General features: G+C 39.9%; 2 protein-coding genes across 2 annotated transcripts in view; one reads left to right on the forward strand and one right to left on the reverse strand.

Moving 5' to 3' along the window:
- Window positions 1-15,210, forward strand: part of LOC127633040 (chemokine-like protein TAFA-1) — a 588,934-nt gene that overhangs the window by 540,132 nt on the left and 33,592 nt on the right. The gene's annotated exons all lie outside the window — the stretch shown is intronic.
- LOC127633033 (cadherin-4-like) overlaps window positions 1-15,210 on the reverse strand; it is a 389,224-nt gene that overhangs the window by 53,449 nt on the left and 320,565 nt on the right. Inside the window, exon 8 of the mRNA XM_052111894.1 lies at window positions 11,762-11,934. Within this exon, the coding sequence (XP_051967854.1) occupies window positions 11,762-11,934 (173 nt within the window). The remainder of the gene's footprint in view (window positions 1-11,761; window positions 11,935-15,210) is intronic.

Genomic DNA, 15,210 nt, shown 5'->3' on the forward strand with positions numbered 1-15,210 from the left:
TTCGGGAGGATACTACCTTTTCTAGTATTTTTGACATAAACGGGAGATTTGAAATCGGTCTATAATCAGACAGTTCTCCAGGATCAAGTTGTTGCTTCTTAATAAGCGCTTTGATAACTGCCATTTTAAAGTTTCTTGGGACATGTCCTAAGCATAGCGAGGAGTTAATAATATTAAGAAGAGGTTCTGAAATTACAGGAGATACTTATTTTAAGAGCTTAGTTGGTATAGGATCTAACAAACAAGTTGTGGCTTTTGATGTTTCGATAAGTTTTGTTAGCTCTTCATGACCTATGACAAAGAAGGATTGAAGTTGCACGTGAGGAAAATTATTAGACACTGTTTTCTGAGGTGCTATGACAGATAATTGCATAATTCCAATTTTATTTCTGATTATTAAAATTGTATCTGTAAAGAAATTCATGAAATCATTACTCTTGCGCTATGATGTAATATCTGGTTCTGTTGAGGCTTTATTTCTAACCAATTTAGCCACAGTACTGAATAAACATCTAGGATTGTTGTGGTTATTTTCTATGAGTTTACTAAAATATGCTGACCTGGCAGCTTTTAGTGCCTGTCTGTAGCTACAGACACTATCCTTCCATGAACCACAAAATACTTCTAATTTTGTATTTTTCCACATGCGTTCCATTTTCCGAGCTGCTCTCTTGAGAGCATGATTGTGATCATTGTACCGTGGTGCAGAGCTTATTTCTTTAATTTTCTTTAATCAAAGTGGGGCGACAATATCAAGAGTGCTAGAGAAGACTGCATTTATATTTTTTGTTATTTCATTAAGTTCTTCTGGGCTTTGGGGTTTATTGAGTGTATGAGATAGATCTGGAAGATTATTAGTGAAGCTATCTTTAGTGGTCAAAAGAAAAGTTCTACCTGAACGATAGCGTGGTGTAGATTGAGTAACATTAGCTGATTGCAGCATACAAGAGACGAGGTAATGATCCGAGATGTCATCGCTCTGCTGCAGAATTTCTATATTATCAACATCAACTCCATATGACAGAATTAAATCTAGCTTATGATTATGGCAATGAGTTGGTCCTGTTACATTTTGTCTGACTCCAAGAGAGTTGAGAATATCGATAAATGCTAATCCCGATGTATAATTTTCATTATCTATTTGAATGTTGAATTCACCAACAATTAAAGCTCTATCTACAGTAACTACAAGATCTGATAAAAAAATTGGCAAATTCACCAAGGAAATCAGAATAAGGCCCGGGTGATCTATATACATTGTAGCAAGGACAAAAGATGACAGAGATTTTTTATTTATATCTGACGGTGTCACATTAAGCATTATTAGTTCAAAATACTTACATTTATACCCTGTCCTCTGAGTAACACCAAAAACTTCACTGTAAATTGTAGCAACACCTCCTCCTCTACCCTTCAGACGAGGCTCATGTTTATAACAATAACCTGGGCGAGTAGATTCATTTAAACTAATATATTCATCCGGTTTAACACTCTGGGGTCTGAGGGTATTTTGGGCCCTGGAGAAGTTTTGACATGCCTTGACATCTGTGCTTTTTTTCAGTTGCTTAAAAACATATTAATGGCTAAAGTCTGATAACACTGTATTCAGCACAAACTGGGCTACAATAATACATGAGCAACATGTATGTACAGGTTTGTATTTTTGAGAAAATAACGTTTATGCATGGTTTTTGAAAAAACAAAAATTTTAAGTCACTGAAATAAGGTCATATAACAGATACTAAACATTTGTCCACAAGACTTTTGAGAACTGGATCTTGTAGCCTAGAGTTTTTGCGACAAAATGATGTGAAAACCATCCTGATCACTCATTCATACAAAACAATATAGTAATTTAACTTTTGTAAGACAATTTTAGTTTTGAAAGGTAATATGCGAGGAGCCGTGAATGATCATAAATATTAATTGTAATTCACACATGAGAGACAAAGACCCCTCCCCTGGGACTATCAATGAGGGATAGAGAATGAACGTGAGGAGACTTAATGATCCAAATCAAGTTTTAAGTTTCTTTAGACATATGTTTCATGTTTGTGTGATAAGTATTCGCAGAGTTTCAGTTCATTTTTGTGATGTGTTTCTGAAATATGGTTGTGAACACAGAGACTGCTGAAAGCTCACCCTTTTTATTTTCTTTATTTTACAAAAGCACAAGATTTTGTTGTTATTGTGAGTGTACACAAATAAAAGTAGACCCTTTATAGTCTCTAATTATGTCTTACACTTATCTGTATACCCAAAAATTTTAAGTTGTTTCTGCTGTAATGACAAAAATATTCAGCAGGACACGCCGGCGCGTCTGTCGACCCCAGAGGGTTAAGCCAGGTTTCAGTAAAACAGAGCGCATCCAATCTATGATCTTTAATCAATTCATTAACAATTAGTGCTTTGGTAAAACGAGATCTAATGTTTAGTAGCCCTATTTTATATGATCTGTATTTTTAATTTGTTTGTTTTGTTCAAGTTTGACCTTAATAAAAAAATGTCTAAATGATTTAGTGAGGGAATTGTGTTTGATAGTTCATGGGAACAGACACAGTCTCTATGAGATATCTACGTGATACAGTCTCTATGTGTTGTATTTTATGTGACCTGTGTGACGTCTCAAGGCAGCTAGTAGACGTTCAGATTAACCAGTTTGTCTGCTTCCTGACCTGGGCCCCAGTTAGTCAAATACTATCATTATTAAGACTATGAGCCAAATTACTAGAGAGGAGAGCGGCACCTTCCCTGGAGGGATGGAGTACGTCTCTCTTTAGCAGGTCAGGTCTACCCCAAAAACTGTTCCAATTGTCTATGAATCCTATTTTATTCTTCAGACACCACTCAGAAATCCAGCCATTCAGTGACACTAATCTACAATAAACCTCGTCACCACAACGAGCAGGGAGGGGACCAGAGCATATTACAGTGTCTGACATCGTTTTTGCAAATTCGCACACCTCTTTAACATTATCTTTAGTGATCTCTGACTGGCGAAGCCGGACATCGTTAGTGCCGACATGGATAACAGTTTTAGAAAATCTACGTTTAGACAGCACTTGTAAATTTGATTTGATGTCAGATGCTCTGTCCCCCGAAATGCAATTAACAATAGTGGTTGTAGTCTCTATTTCCACGTTCCTTACAATAGAATCACCAATAACAAGGGCTCTTTCAACATGATTCTCAGTGGGTGTATCACTGAGTGGGGAGAATCGATTGGAAACCCTAATAGGAATGGGAGAGTGGTGTCTCTTTGCTGAGCGAGTATGCCGCCGAGACGTCACCCAAATACCCTGCTGCAGGGGCTTTACAGCCGGAACCAAAGTGTGTAAGTTGCTCTATGTACTACTTTCATCCGAAACAGTATCTAGCGGCTCCTCTTTCTCACTGACCTCCACTAGCGTTCGGATGCGAGTCTCTAACTCATTAACCTTCTCCGTCAGCCTGACTAATTCCTTACATTTATCACATGTGAATCCCTCACTGCTGAAGGAGGAGGCTATTGTAAACATGTGACATGCAACGCAGGAAGAAATAACATGAGCGGATGCCATGACTTACCACAAATTATTTGTTGTTGGTTGTTCCTGTGTGGTGAGGGTTTGAGATTGATGTGAATCCTTAATGCAATTGTTTGTTGTTGTTGGTTGTTCTTGATAAGCGGTGTTTTGAGATCGATGCATTAATCTGTGTACCACAGAGGAGTAAAAAAACGTGTGCACACTGAAAAAAAATACAAATAAAAAATGCTCGCAGTTTAATCGCGATAAAAATAGAATGCAGATACAGGTGGAATATGTGCGCAGTTGAATCGCGATAAGAGAATAATACGAAGGAAAACCTGATGCGTGCTTAAAAATGGCAGAGGTTAAGGATTAAAGGCTGAAAACAGATATATATATAAGCCATGCTAAAAAACTAGCAGGCTACAAACACAGACTCTAGCTAGGTGCCAGAAGCAACAGGTAAAATACACGCAGATGAAACTGTAGGAAAACCTGAAACATGGTAAAATGACAAAGGATATAACGATGAATATAATGATGAACGCTTTGAGAATAAGCATAATCAATGCTAAGCAGCCTAAGCAGGCTACAAACAAACACTTGTAGCGTGCCATGCAGTGTGCAGTGCAGCATCCCCAACCCTCTTGATGGAAGCAAGTGCTATCAGGAGGGCCATCTTCAAGGAGAGGGCCTTAAGTTCAACTGAGTCAAGTGGCTCGAAGGAGGGTCTCTGATGGCCCGAAAGGACCACTGAGAGATCCCAGGAGGGGAACAAGCTTGGCCGGGGAGGATTCAGCCCATGGGCGCCTCTAAAGAACCTGATAATCAAGTCGTACTTACCCAAGGACTTGCCATCCATTGCGTCTTGGTGGGCCGCGATAGCGGCTACATGCACCTTCAGGGTGGAGGGGGGACAGTCTCAGCCCCAAACTCTCTTGCAGGAATGAAAGCACTGACCGAACTGCACATCTCTGAAGGTCTTCAGACCGGGAAGAACACCAAGAATTGTCTTGGGAGGCAAAGATATCTACCTGTGCCATGCCGAACCGGTCACAAATCAGCTGAACCACCTGGGGGTGGAGCCTCCACTCTCTGCTGGGTGAAACCTGTCACGACAGCATGTCCGCTGTCGTGTTGAGGTTGCCGGGCTTATGAGTGGCGTGCAGCGACCTGAGTTGGCAGGCGAGTTGTGACAAATGACGAGAGCGCATGCCGCCTTGGTGATTTATGTACGCTACCGTTGTGGTGCTGTCTGAATGGATCAAGACGTGCTTGCCCCGAATCAGCGGGAGAAACCTCCGCAGGGCAAGGAATACAGCCAGTAACTCTAGGCAGTTAATGTGCCAACACAGATAATAGCACGTTGGGAGGAAAAACGCATCCCGAGACTTGGGTGCTGAGGAAAGACTCAAAGCACTTACCTTGCTCCGTGCACCCGGCACGCTATCTTGTTAAAAGATAGCGTGGCTGGGAGCTGCACCTTGACACAAGGTACCAATTGTCATAACATATATATATCATATGTATGGGTAGGCAAGATGTTAGCCTCAGTCACCATTCACTTTCCCTATATGGGACACAGAACATACTGCCTAACATCTTTTGTGTTCCACAGTTCCAAGTCATATGGGTCTGGAATGGTGGGTGAGTAAGTAATGACAGGATTAAATTGTTTGGGTTAATTGTCCATTTAAGACTGTCACTGCAACATTTCTGCTGTAATACAGTGGTCAAATATTGATGCTGGATCAATGGTCAAGATTAAAAACCCTAAATATACCACTATAAAAAAAAAAAGAATAATGGTAATAACATTCAGTGAACGTAAAAAACAACAATTGCGAGGCTATTTACAATGTTCTATTACGGTTACAGCAAACAAATAAAATGACAAAAATATGGGAAGGCAAGTTGTAAGATAAGGTGACAGTCGAAAAAATACATACAGAACAAAAAGACAGAAAGAAAGATGGTGGGGGGCTTGTTAGCTGCAATCTAACTGTAATCAGACTGGTGATGGCGAGCAGGTTAAGAGGTGTGTATGGGTGATGGGGTCTTTGTGTGAGAGGGTAATTGGTATTCAGACCTGATCAAATGTGTGTGACATTAACGTGAATGTAAACTCCCACAAGTAAAAGCAAGGCTTCTTCAGCCCACTAATTACTGCATAAATATTCCAATTAGACTAAAGGTACTGATGAAGGAGGATTACCTTTCTGATGAGAAAATGTGTGTGTAACTGTTAGGGAGAGAGATGGAAATGCAGAAAGGGAAAACGTTAGGGTGTCTCCTTGGAATTCAATGAACCTTTGTATGAGCTTGACCCCTGTTGTGTACAATATGATGTTAAATTAAAGTTCCAAATGAAAGTTCACGGGGAGCGTATTCATTTATTCACACCAATCTCAAAACTAAGTGCATATGTAAACAAAATTACCTTGGTCCTTTTAGCCATTCTACTCTTTTCCAAAAACAAATCGAAATTTAAAGAAATGCAAAAGTGGAAATGCTGTCATAATTTACTCAACCCCACATTGTTCCAAACTGTATGACTTTCATTCCTCTATGGAACACATTACATAATGTGATAGAGACTAACATACAGTACTACCAAACATTTTGTGTTCCCATGAAGAAAGAAAGTCATATGGGTTTAGAACAACACTAGAGTAAATTATTTTTAGATGAACTTTCCATTTAAGTCAGCTGTGTTACGATTGGTCATGTTACGTTGAATGGATAGTTCACCTATAAATTAAAATTCCCTCATCATTTAATCTCCCTCAAGATGTGTATGAGTTTCTTTCTTCTACAGAACACAAACAGATTTTTAGAAAAATATCTCTGTATAGTCAATAGCTCTGTTGGTACATTCAATGCAATACCAGCCTATGTGCATTCACAAGAGGACCAAATTTTTCTTCTTCTGTTTTTTAGCGATTCACATTCTTTGTGCATATCACCGCCTACTGTGTAGTGAGGACAAAAGGAAAAAAAAGAGAGAGATGAAGCAAATGAATAGAATAAATACATCATATTTGCACAACATACCAGAAGGTGGCAATATGCATGAAGAATGCAAATCTGCAAAAAACAAAAACTAAAAGAACTCTTGTGAACATACATAGGAGTGCTGTTTGAAAGTAGATTTATATAAAAAAAAATACTATAATCTATCACCAACAACACCTATCATCTATCTTTTAAAGATATTAACTTAACCACTGGAGTGAAATGGATTACGTTTATGGCTAACTTTATTTGATTTTTGGAGTTTCAAACTCCAAACCATTCACTTACATTGCATGGACCAACAGAGCAGATACATTTTCCTAATTATCTTTGTTTGTGTTCAGCAGAAGAAATAAAGACAAACACATCTGGGATGGCATGAGGGTGAGTAAATGATGAGAGAATTGTAATTTTTGGGTGAACTATTCCCTTAAAACATGGCCACAGAAGAACTGGTGCACCAGTCATACAGATTATTTTTATGATCTTTCATTGCTCTATTTTGTCTTATGGATCTTGGCAGTATGAATCACCATCCAATTTTGTTGAGTGTAAAACCGAAGCTCTGACATTCTGTCTAACATTTTCTTTTGTGATTCACAGGAGAGTCATCCGGGGTCAAATGCTAAGAGAAGTTGAATTTTTGGCTAAACTATTTCATTATTAACTCAAAATCTTGCCTCAGTGTTTTGATTGACAGGAGGGTGAGTGAATGTTGACAGAATTTTCATTTTCGGATGAACTATTTCTTTCAGTCTCGTCCAACACTGCAAGAGTTTAGGCTCTTTACTGGCAGAGCATATGGTGTTGAAAATCTTCCAAGTGTTCCATTTGCGATGTTCCTCTGTAAACACACAAGTGTGTCCTAGTTTTAATTGGAAAGCACAGGTGGAAGAGTGCTCTATCACTGCGTTAGATTAATGAGGGGCTCTCTGTGCTCCTGTGAGGAGGACAGATTACCTGCCTGCAGTGGGCACCACAACCCACATTCACTCCCCTGTAGAGACCATCTCAGCCAGTCAATCTAAGTCATTGGAATAGCAGGAGTCATTGCTCCAGGTACAGACTTATGATAATTTGATGGAGAGAACATATCTTGAGGTGACATCAGCGTCATCTAAAGTGGCATGAAGAGTACAGAGCTTTATGTACCAACAGAAAGAAGATGACTGATGATTTAAAATTTTGTTGTCTTTAACAGAAAAAAATGTCAGTAAGGCACAGCTTCAAGTAGCTTATGGTTTAAAAAATGCCACCAACAGCAATATGATATAAGACACAAATGTTTGTTAAATAATTTCTTATTAATTATAAACAATTATACCATGTTTCTGTTGAATGCTTGATTATCATTGGTTCATTACACACTGTAATTACACACTAATTACAGTGTGTAATTATTTTTCAAGTAAACACACGGCTATAAAGTAGTTCCAGGTCTTGACCACATAACGGTTCCATATCACTTCGACAAAATATTTAAGTTATTTCAAAGAGCCCTACAGGCTACCACAACAAAATAACCAGTTAAAACAAAGACGCTGGTTAAAGTAAATTGGTTAAGAGCATAACACAATATCTATAATGTCCTACAGTTACGGTTAAAAAGAGGCCTTGTGCACCCTCATCTCTCCCGCACTTACACACGCATGCACACACACACGCGCACACACATTGAGACTTGACTCGTGACCAACAAATAGAGCCATACCCCCTTCATCAATCCAACAATTTCTATTATCCAAAATAATGTTTAACGTTTCAATGTATTTCACCCTAATCAGCCTCACATAGCTATAGTGGAAAGCGCCGCGCTTTGTATTTAGTTTTTTACTGTATTTTAACACAGATTAACAAATGCTGTGTAAATATATGTTGTTAATTGTTTGTTCATGATACCTAATGCATTAACTAATGTTCATGAATGAAACCTTATTGTAAAGTGTTACCAAATATTCATATATATACAAATATATACATGTAAGTTCTTTGAGAGTGAAAGCACATGACTCGAATATGTCATTTGCAGTGCGTAATGGGAGTGGTCTGTCACTGCTTAGCTCTTTTGGTTTGCTTTATTTGGTGGGATTCTCTGACTGGTGGATCTTTTCCTTCAGGATCCAGGTAGTGTAGTACTTCATCAGGAAGTCCGCTACTAAACACATTCTTTTTTAAATGAAGTTGAAATGACGAGGACTGATGGCTTTAATAGAAGCATATACAGTACCATTGATTAACAACCCTTTTGTCTTTAAAGCTTTATAAGTTACCATCAATTACCAATGGGATTTTTACTTCCATTTACATTTATGCATTTGGCAGACGCTTTTATCCAAAGTGACAGTGCACTTATTACAGGAACAATCCCCCCGGTAGCAACCTGGAGTTAAGTGCCTTGCTCAAGGACACAATGATGGTGGCTGTGGGGATCAAACCAGTGACCTTCTGAGTAACAGTCATGTGCTTTAGCCCACTACACCACCACCACTCTATTTGTCTGGTTACTTCCATAACCAGACTTTTGCACTCGTTTCATGATCAATATTTATTTTAACACAGAGGAGAGCGTTCTGCAGTACATACATCACAGAAAAGTCATGTTGAAATATTTTAATCTCATGCAAATTAAAATGAGACTAGGGTCTGTTGTGAGAAAGCAATGGATCACATAGGATGGAGAGATAAAAGTGGGAGAGTTGAAAGACTTCCCCGCAGGTCCACTTAAGCATTCTGGGATAAATTGAGTGCACCTCTGAATGACCCCACTCATTAGTGGAGCAGAGGGAGGTTAAAGAGCAGCACACAACTGTGTGTGTGGTTGTGTTTGGAGAGTGAGTGTGTGTGCGAGAAAACAGGGATAGAGAGAGCGATAGAGAGGGGGGATTTATGGAGAGGTTAAAGAGGAGAACAAGTCTGGTGGGAAGGGTCAGGCTCTGAGATGCAGATGAGTTATGGAAAGCTGTTCCCATGACCCATAGGGTTCATTTGTGCGGGTATTTGAGCACATTCACATATACAAAAAATGCAACTGCATTCTAAAGTAGGCACTAAGAAGACCCCAGTGATTAGCTGAATTAATTCTAGGTGGAGCTGAATTATAACAAGATACAAGAGCATGTAAATATCTCTGTTGTGTGATAGAGGACAAGCTATCGAATATTATTTCAGACATAAAATAGGTTCAGTCTCAATTTGCATTCCTCTAATGAAAACAAAAAGAGCATAATGTGCTGGTCATGATAAAGCAGCATGAAATAAACATAGAATTGTGTATGAGCACAGTAACCTAAATGTGCATCAAACCACATCAGAGGACCATCTCAAACACCTCCCACAATATTGTGTGCAATATTAGTGCAAAAAGCATGCACAAATGCACTATTTGAACCAGGGCTGTAACCACCATACAGGAATTCCCTCAATATTCAGATTAGTGGTCGACCAATATGAGCTTTTCAATGGTTTATTCTTAAATTATTATATTTGGTCACCGCAAAGCCTCAATGTGCAGATACATCCTTGCTTTTAACATATTTTGCAACCATTAGCAGGGCAGTAGCTAATGGGGTGAGAGATGGAAACAATTATAAGGGCCCACCGGTCCAGGGGAGCCAGCAATACATTTTAAACTGTTTTTTTTTATGTGAAAGGGACCCAGACCAATATACAGTCAGTGGGCCTACGGCCTTGCCCATTGGAAATAGAATGTATCGGGGCACCTCTGATATGCTAGTATCAATGTACACTGATTTGAGATGCACTGATCCTAATCTATTATACGAATATAGATGTGATGAGGAAGAGGGTGTGGCCGGGCCGTGAGGGTGCATGGCCGGTGCTGAGTCACCTAATCAGCTGGGAGGGGATAAAGATGAGCCAGGTGCAACAGTTTGAGAGAGTGAGAGACACATGCAGCTGCTGTGTGTGTGCATGTGTTTTATTTTATGTTCCGTTCTTTTCTGTCATTAAAGTTATGTTGACTGTACTGCCGGTTCCCGCCTTCTCCTTGCCCATCCTTACCCATTACACTGGTGCCGAAACCTGGGAAGGAGGAGGGATGCGCTCTCATGGAGTCCTCACTGCTGCTGTTCGCAAGGGGAGGAGACGTGACCATCCACCAGGGGAAGAAGTTGCCGCTGCTGGCTGCCGACAGTAGGAGGAACCGCTGCCATCCACAAGGAAGGGGAGGAGCCATTCCTTCTCCCAGGGGTCAGAGGACTTGCTGTCATCCTTAAGGGGAGGAGTGGCTGTCGGCTGCCTGAGGGTGAAGGAGTGGCTGAGGACCAGGCAACGGTGTGTCCAGGGACTGACGAGTGAGCTTTTCTTTGAGCCCTCCCCTCATCTCTCCCTGGGCTCCAGAGAGGCAGGTAAGATCTGCTGGCAGAAGGATGGCCGGAAGGGCAACACGCCATGCCAGAGTACATCATGCCGGAGGTTTCCCTGGCCTGAATCGTGCGGTGGAGGAGTGTAACGAGGAGGAGAGCATGGCCGGGCCGTGTAGGTGCACGGCCAGTGCTGAGTCACCTAATCAGCCAGGAGGAGATAAAGACGAGCCGGGGGCGCCATTTAGAGAGAGAGAGAGAGACACACACACACGTGACTGCTGTATGTGTGCATCTATGTGTTTATGTTATGCTCAGTTATTTTCTGTCATTAAAGTTATTTTGACTATTCTGCCGGTTCCAGCCTCCTCCTTGCCCATCCTTACCCCTTACAATGGACAAATATAGTATTACAAATAGTATTTGTCTAAGGGCCCAGCAATGATCTTTAAGCATTCCCTGCTTACTAGCCACTGCATCTTTGGATCTTATCCTGCTGTGATGGGCATTCTGGGAGGGGCAGCTGTAGGCAGATAAATGCTCTTCAACTTGAAAAGGTCACAGACACCTCAAAGGACAGGCTTGTCATTAAGTTGATTCTAAAATCACGGTTTGTTAGTCAAAGAGCGTCATCAGTTATGCTCAAATACACCACAGAACAGGACTAATTATATCAGAACACTGGTGAGACTCAAAGAGAGGGGCAAGACGTTCTTCATGGGGTGGCAACTGGCAAGGTGTATGTAAGCACACTCACATACATACAAATCCATTAGTAGTGAACTCCAACATTCCAAACACACTGATCAACAGTTCTTTGAATGAAAAAAAGAAAAGAAAAATAGAGCAGCAGGTTTGCAAAATGTTCTTGGACGCAGGCTCACATTTTACGTCAAAAGCAGAGATGTCACTAACCTCTCGGTCGATGCCTGCAGCGATGGTGCTGATCTCACCCGTGGCTCCGTTAATGGTGAACATGTTGGGGATGGGGATGTGTGGTGTCTGGCTAAGGATGCGGTAGTGCACCATCCCATTTGCCGTGGTGCTATCATCGGCATCGAAGGCAGTTACCTGCATTACAGAATTGCCTGCCGAGGAAGAGAGGAAAACAAGCATGAATAAAAATACTCTGGCATGCAAAATCCGCACGCTTCCATTGCAACATCTGTGCTTGTTTGTTTCTAAGAACGAATACACACACAATCTTTTTGATCAACCATCCAATTTTCTGCTGCCCCTTTGTCAAAGCAATGTCAAAACATCACATCTGGTCCCACAAGTATATTTTAACTAATTTCTTTCTCCTCCTGCTCATCCCTGATTCTGCTTTCTTTAAAGAATTTGTTCAATAATGAGGCTACATCTGTATATTGTGTACTGCCGTTTAAAATGCAGTAACACACATTTGTCAACAAATATGTAAAAACAGAGTTAAGACTGAAGTTGGGTCTCTTGCTGATTATCTGTCCTGTGACAGATGGGTTTCGCTCAACTATCAGTAAATAGAGTATGAAATCTGCAGTAACTCAAAATTCACATGAAAACCAACTTTGAAGAAATTCTCAATTTCAGTGATGTCGTAGTTACTGTGCTTTTATTTTATAGTATAACTGAGCCTGTGGTAACTGAGAAACTGTATATTTTCAAAATGGACTATTCAGTGGATTGCCTGAAAGACTAAACGACTAACCAGTTTTAAGGAAGTGGTATAAATAGGTTTGGTATTAAATTATTAAACGGTCAAATTCTGAAGCAAATTCAGTGACAGTAGGTCGAAAGTCTGCACTCATTGAAATTCAAAACACTTCCCTCAGTGGTCCAAGCTGGCATTATTGTTGAATATATGGGGATGTGTGAGGTTTAGTTTCAGGGTGAAATGTTCACAGAGTGGCACCAAAAGTTGTATTTTTAGCTTTAAATTATGAACTACAGTCAACAGTAAATACATATTTTATTTATTCAACCCCTTGACCCAAGACCTAACCCTAAACCTGACCATCAGTGGAGTTAAAAATAACATTTTAAAGCAAAAATGCAACATCCGAATTGTGCTCACCACTGTTTATGTGAACGTGATTACTTCCTGGTTCCCATGGGAAATGTGTTCATGTTTTGAAAAAAAAAATCTAATGGGGCATGCTGCTTAAAGTATGGGGTTGTGTTCAGGGTATATGAACTTTCGAAAGCAACATTTTCTCGAGCAATCGTGTTGGTGGCACAACAGCCAAAAACTTCCATCTGAATGTATTTGGTTGTTTTGGTTGGTCTTTAAATAAGATTAATTTACTTTTCAAAGAACAGCTAAAGAACAACATGCTGTCAGTACACTAATTAAAGCAGTTCCATTAAAAATATCAAAACTAAAAAGAAAAAAGAAAATACAATAAAACAAATGAACCATGCCTATTCTGCTCTGTAATTAGGCTAATTCTGCCTCTCCCTCCTGTCACTTTTATTATCCCCCAGCCTTGCTATAGCTGTGCAAGTTTTCACCTCTATTTGTTCTAAGTCACGTGTATAAAACAGCAATTAGTGTCTAGATGTGTAGAGTTTATGTGTTTTTGTACGAATGTATGGTGTCTGCGGTAGAAGGAGGGGTGGGAGTCTGTATGGCCTTTGGTCCCAAAAACATGTTGGTTGATTTCTGAGAGCTTGTCTCACACCATTTCAAATGTGAGTGAGCAATTAGGGGTCCTGCAAATAGAGAAATGCAGGATAAACTTCCTTGCAACACGGACAAAATGTCACCCTGTCATTCTCTGTTATTGACCTTCTGTCGCTCCTGTTTTTCAGTCATTTCTGTCATTTATTATTATTGGACAAGACGGCAGAGAATGTCGGTCTGGCAGGATATTGGAGGAGGCTGGCCACACAGCTAGCTTCATGCGAGACCTCACACGTTTGCTGTGTTTCTCTGGCCCTGCTGTAATTGGATTGAGATAGTGCCATATTTTCTGTGACAACACACCTACGAGGGAATAATTGTGGCAGAGAGTTCTATTTCAAAGTTCATTAAGTTTCAGAACAGAATGTGTCACCACACCCCATGAGAAAGAGCAAAAGGGAAAAAAATGAGCGAAGGGAGAAGGAAAAGTCTGATAGAGCTACATCAATGTTGAACCACCAGAGAGGGAGGGAAAGAGAGCTAGCACATGCAGAGGGATGAAAAAGACAAAAGAGTTGCATGTGAACTCTGTCGCCTTCAATTTTCAATGAGTATCATTCTGTAATGGGATTAAATGCTCTTTATGTGTAAAAGTAAGAGAGATGACCATGCAGGAAACAGTTAACCCCTGGGCCTTTTCAATTGCGTTTTAGTTGGAAAACGAATTTAATGCTGTAATTGCTTTTCGACTTAAACCACTGAAGCTAAAAATTCCTCCTTTCATTATATGCATGCTGGTTGAGAGCCTCTCTCTTTCACAGGTATATACAAAATTGGGGAATCATTAGTTTTTACAAGTTTAAAATAACCAGCCTGAGAATGGAAAATAACCCTGGCAGCTCCTTCTTCATAAATTGTTTTTTTTTCTCCCTATTTCAAGGTTGTTTTATGCAACATAAATAAATGATAAATAATCCTTGTTGAAAAGTTTAAAGTTGGAAGAGAAAACTAAGATTCAAGAGTACTCCATGAAATTGCTTAAAAAGGGCAGTATTCTGTCCTGTGTTGACCAATTTATTTTCCTGAAGTGCTAGTCCCTTTAAAAATAGCCAACATTAGTTCCATCGCAGCCATAAACCTTGATTTGCAATTTGCTGTTCGGTTACAGGGGGAGTGACATTCTCATTCTAGTAAGCATTTGATTATCCAAAAATCTGTGTAGTGCAAAATGAGTCATTTTTTGTCCATTTTCCTGAGGAGAAATTTAATTTTGTCAACATTTAGGAGTACACTAGAAAATAAATGACCTCAAAGCAAACATACATTGGCTGAAAGTCACAATTTGTTTTTTAATTCATGGGTTTTTAAAAAACCTTTACCGTCTTGCAGCTACTTGTCCAAGTTTTCAATTGCTTATGCTATGGATACAGATTCCTCAGTTACGCAACAACATGCTTACACTGAAAATGCTAAATAAAAGCTCTCTTCACTAGGCTGTCTGTGTGAGACAAGCTGCAAGCCACACTAAACCAGTCCTTCAAGCTGTTATCACTCCGTTTTCACTCCAGATTACACTCAGCTCTGTCTCACACCACCCTCACAGTGAGGCTTTCAAAGCAAATCTGTTTTGTCAGGGCCGTAGCCATATGGAGTCCTCTGAGGACTATGAAGAGGCAAATTACTTTTACTGCAAAAAAAAAAGAAAAAAAAAGTGCCCAAGGCAGGCGTCTACTTTAAGTCCATTAAACTGATTGAAACA

The sequence above is a fragment of the Xyrauchen texanus genome, chromosome 39, assembly GCF_025860055.1.
Source record: "Xyrauchen texanus isolate HMW12.3.18 chromosome 39, RBS_HiC_50CHRs, whole genome shotgun sequence".
Classification (NCBI taxonomy): domain Eukaryota; kingdom Metazoa; phylum Chordata; class Actinopteri; order Cypriniformes; family Catostomidae; genus Xyrauchen; species Xyrauchen texanus.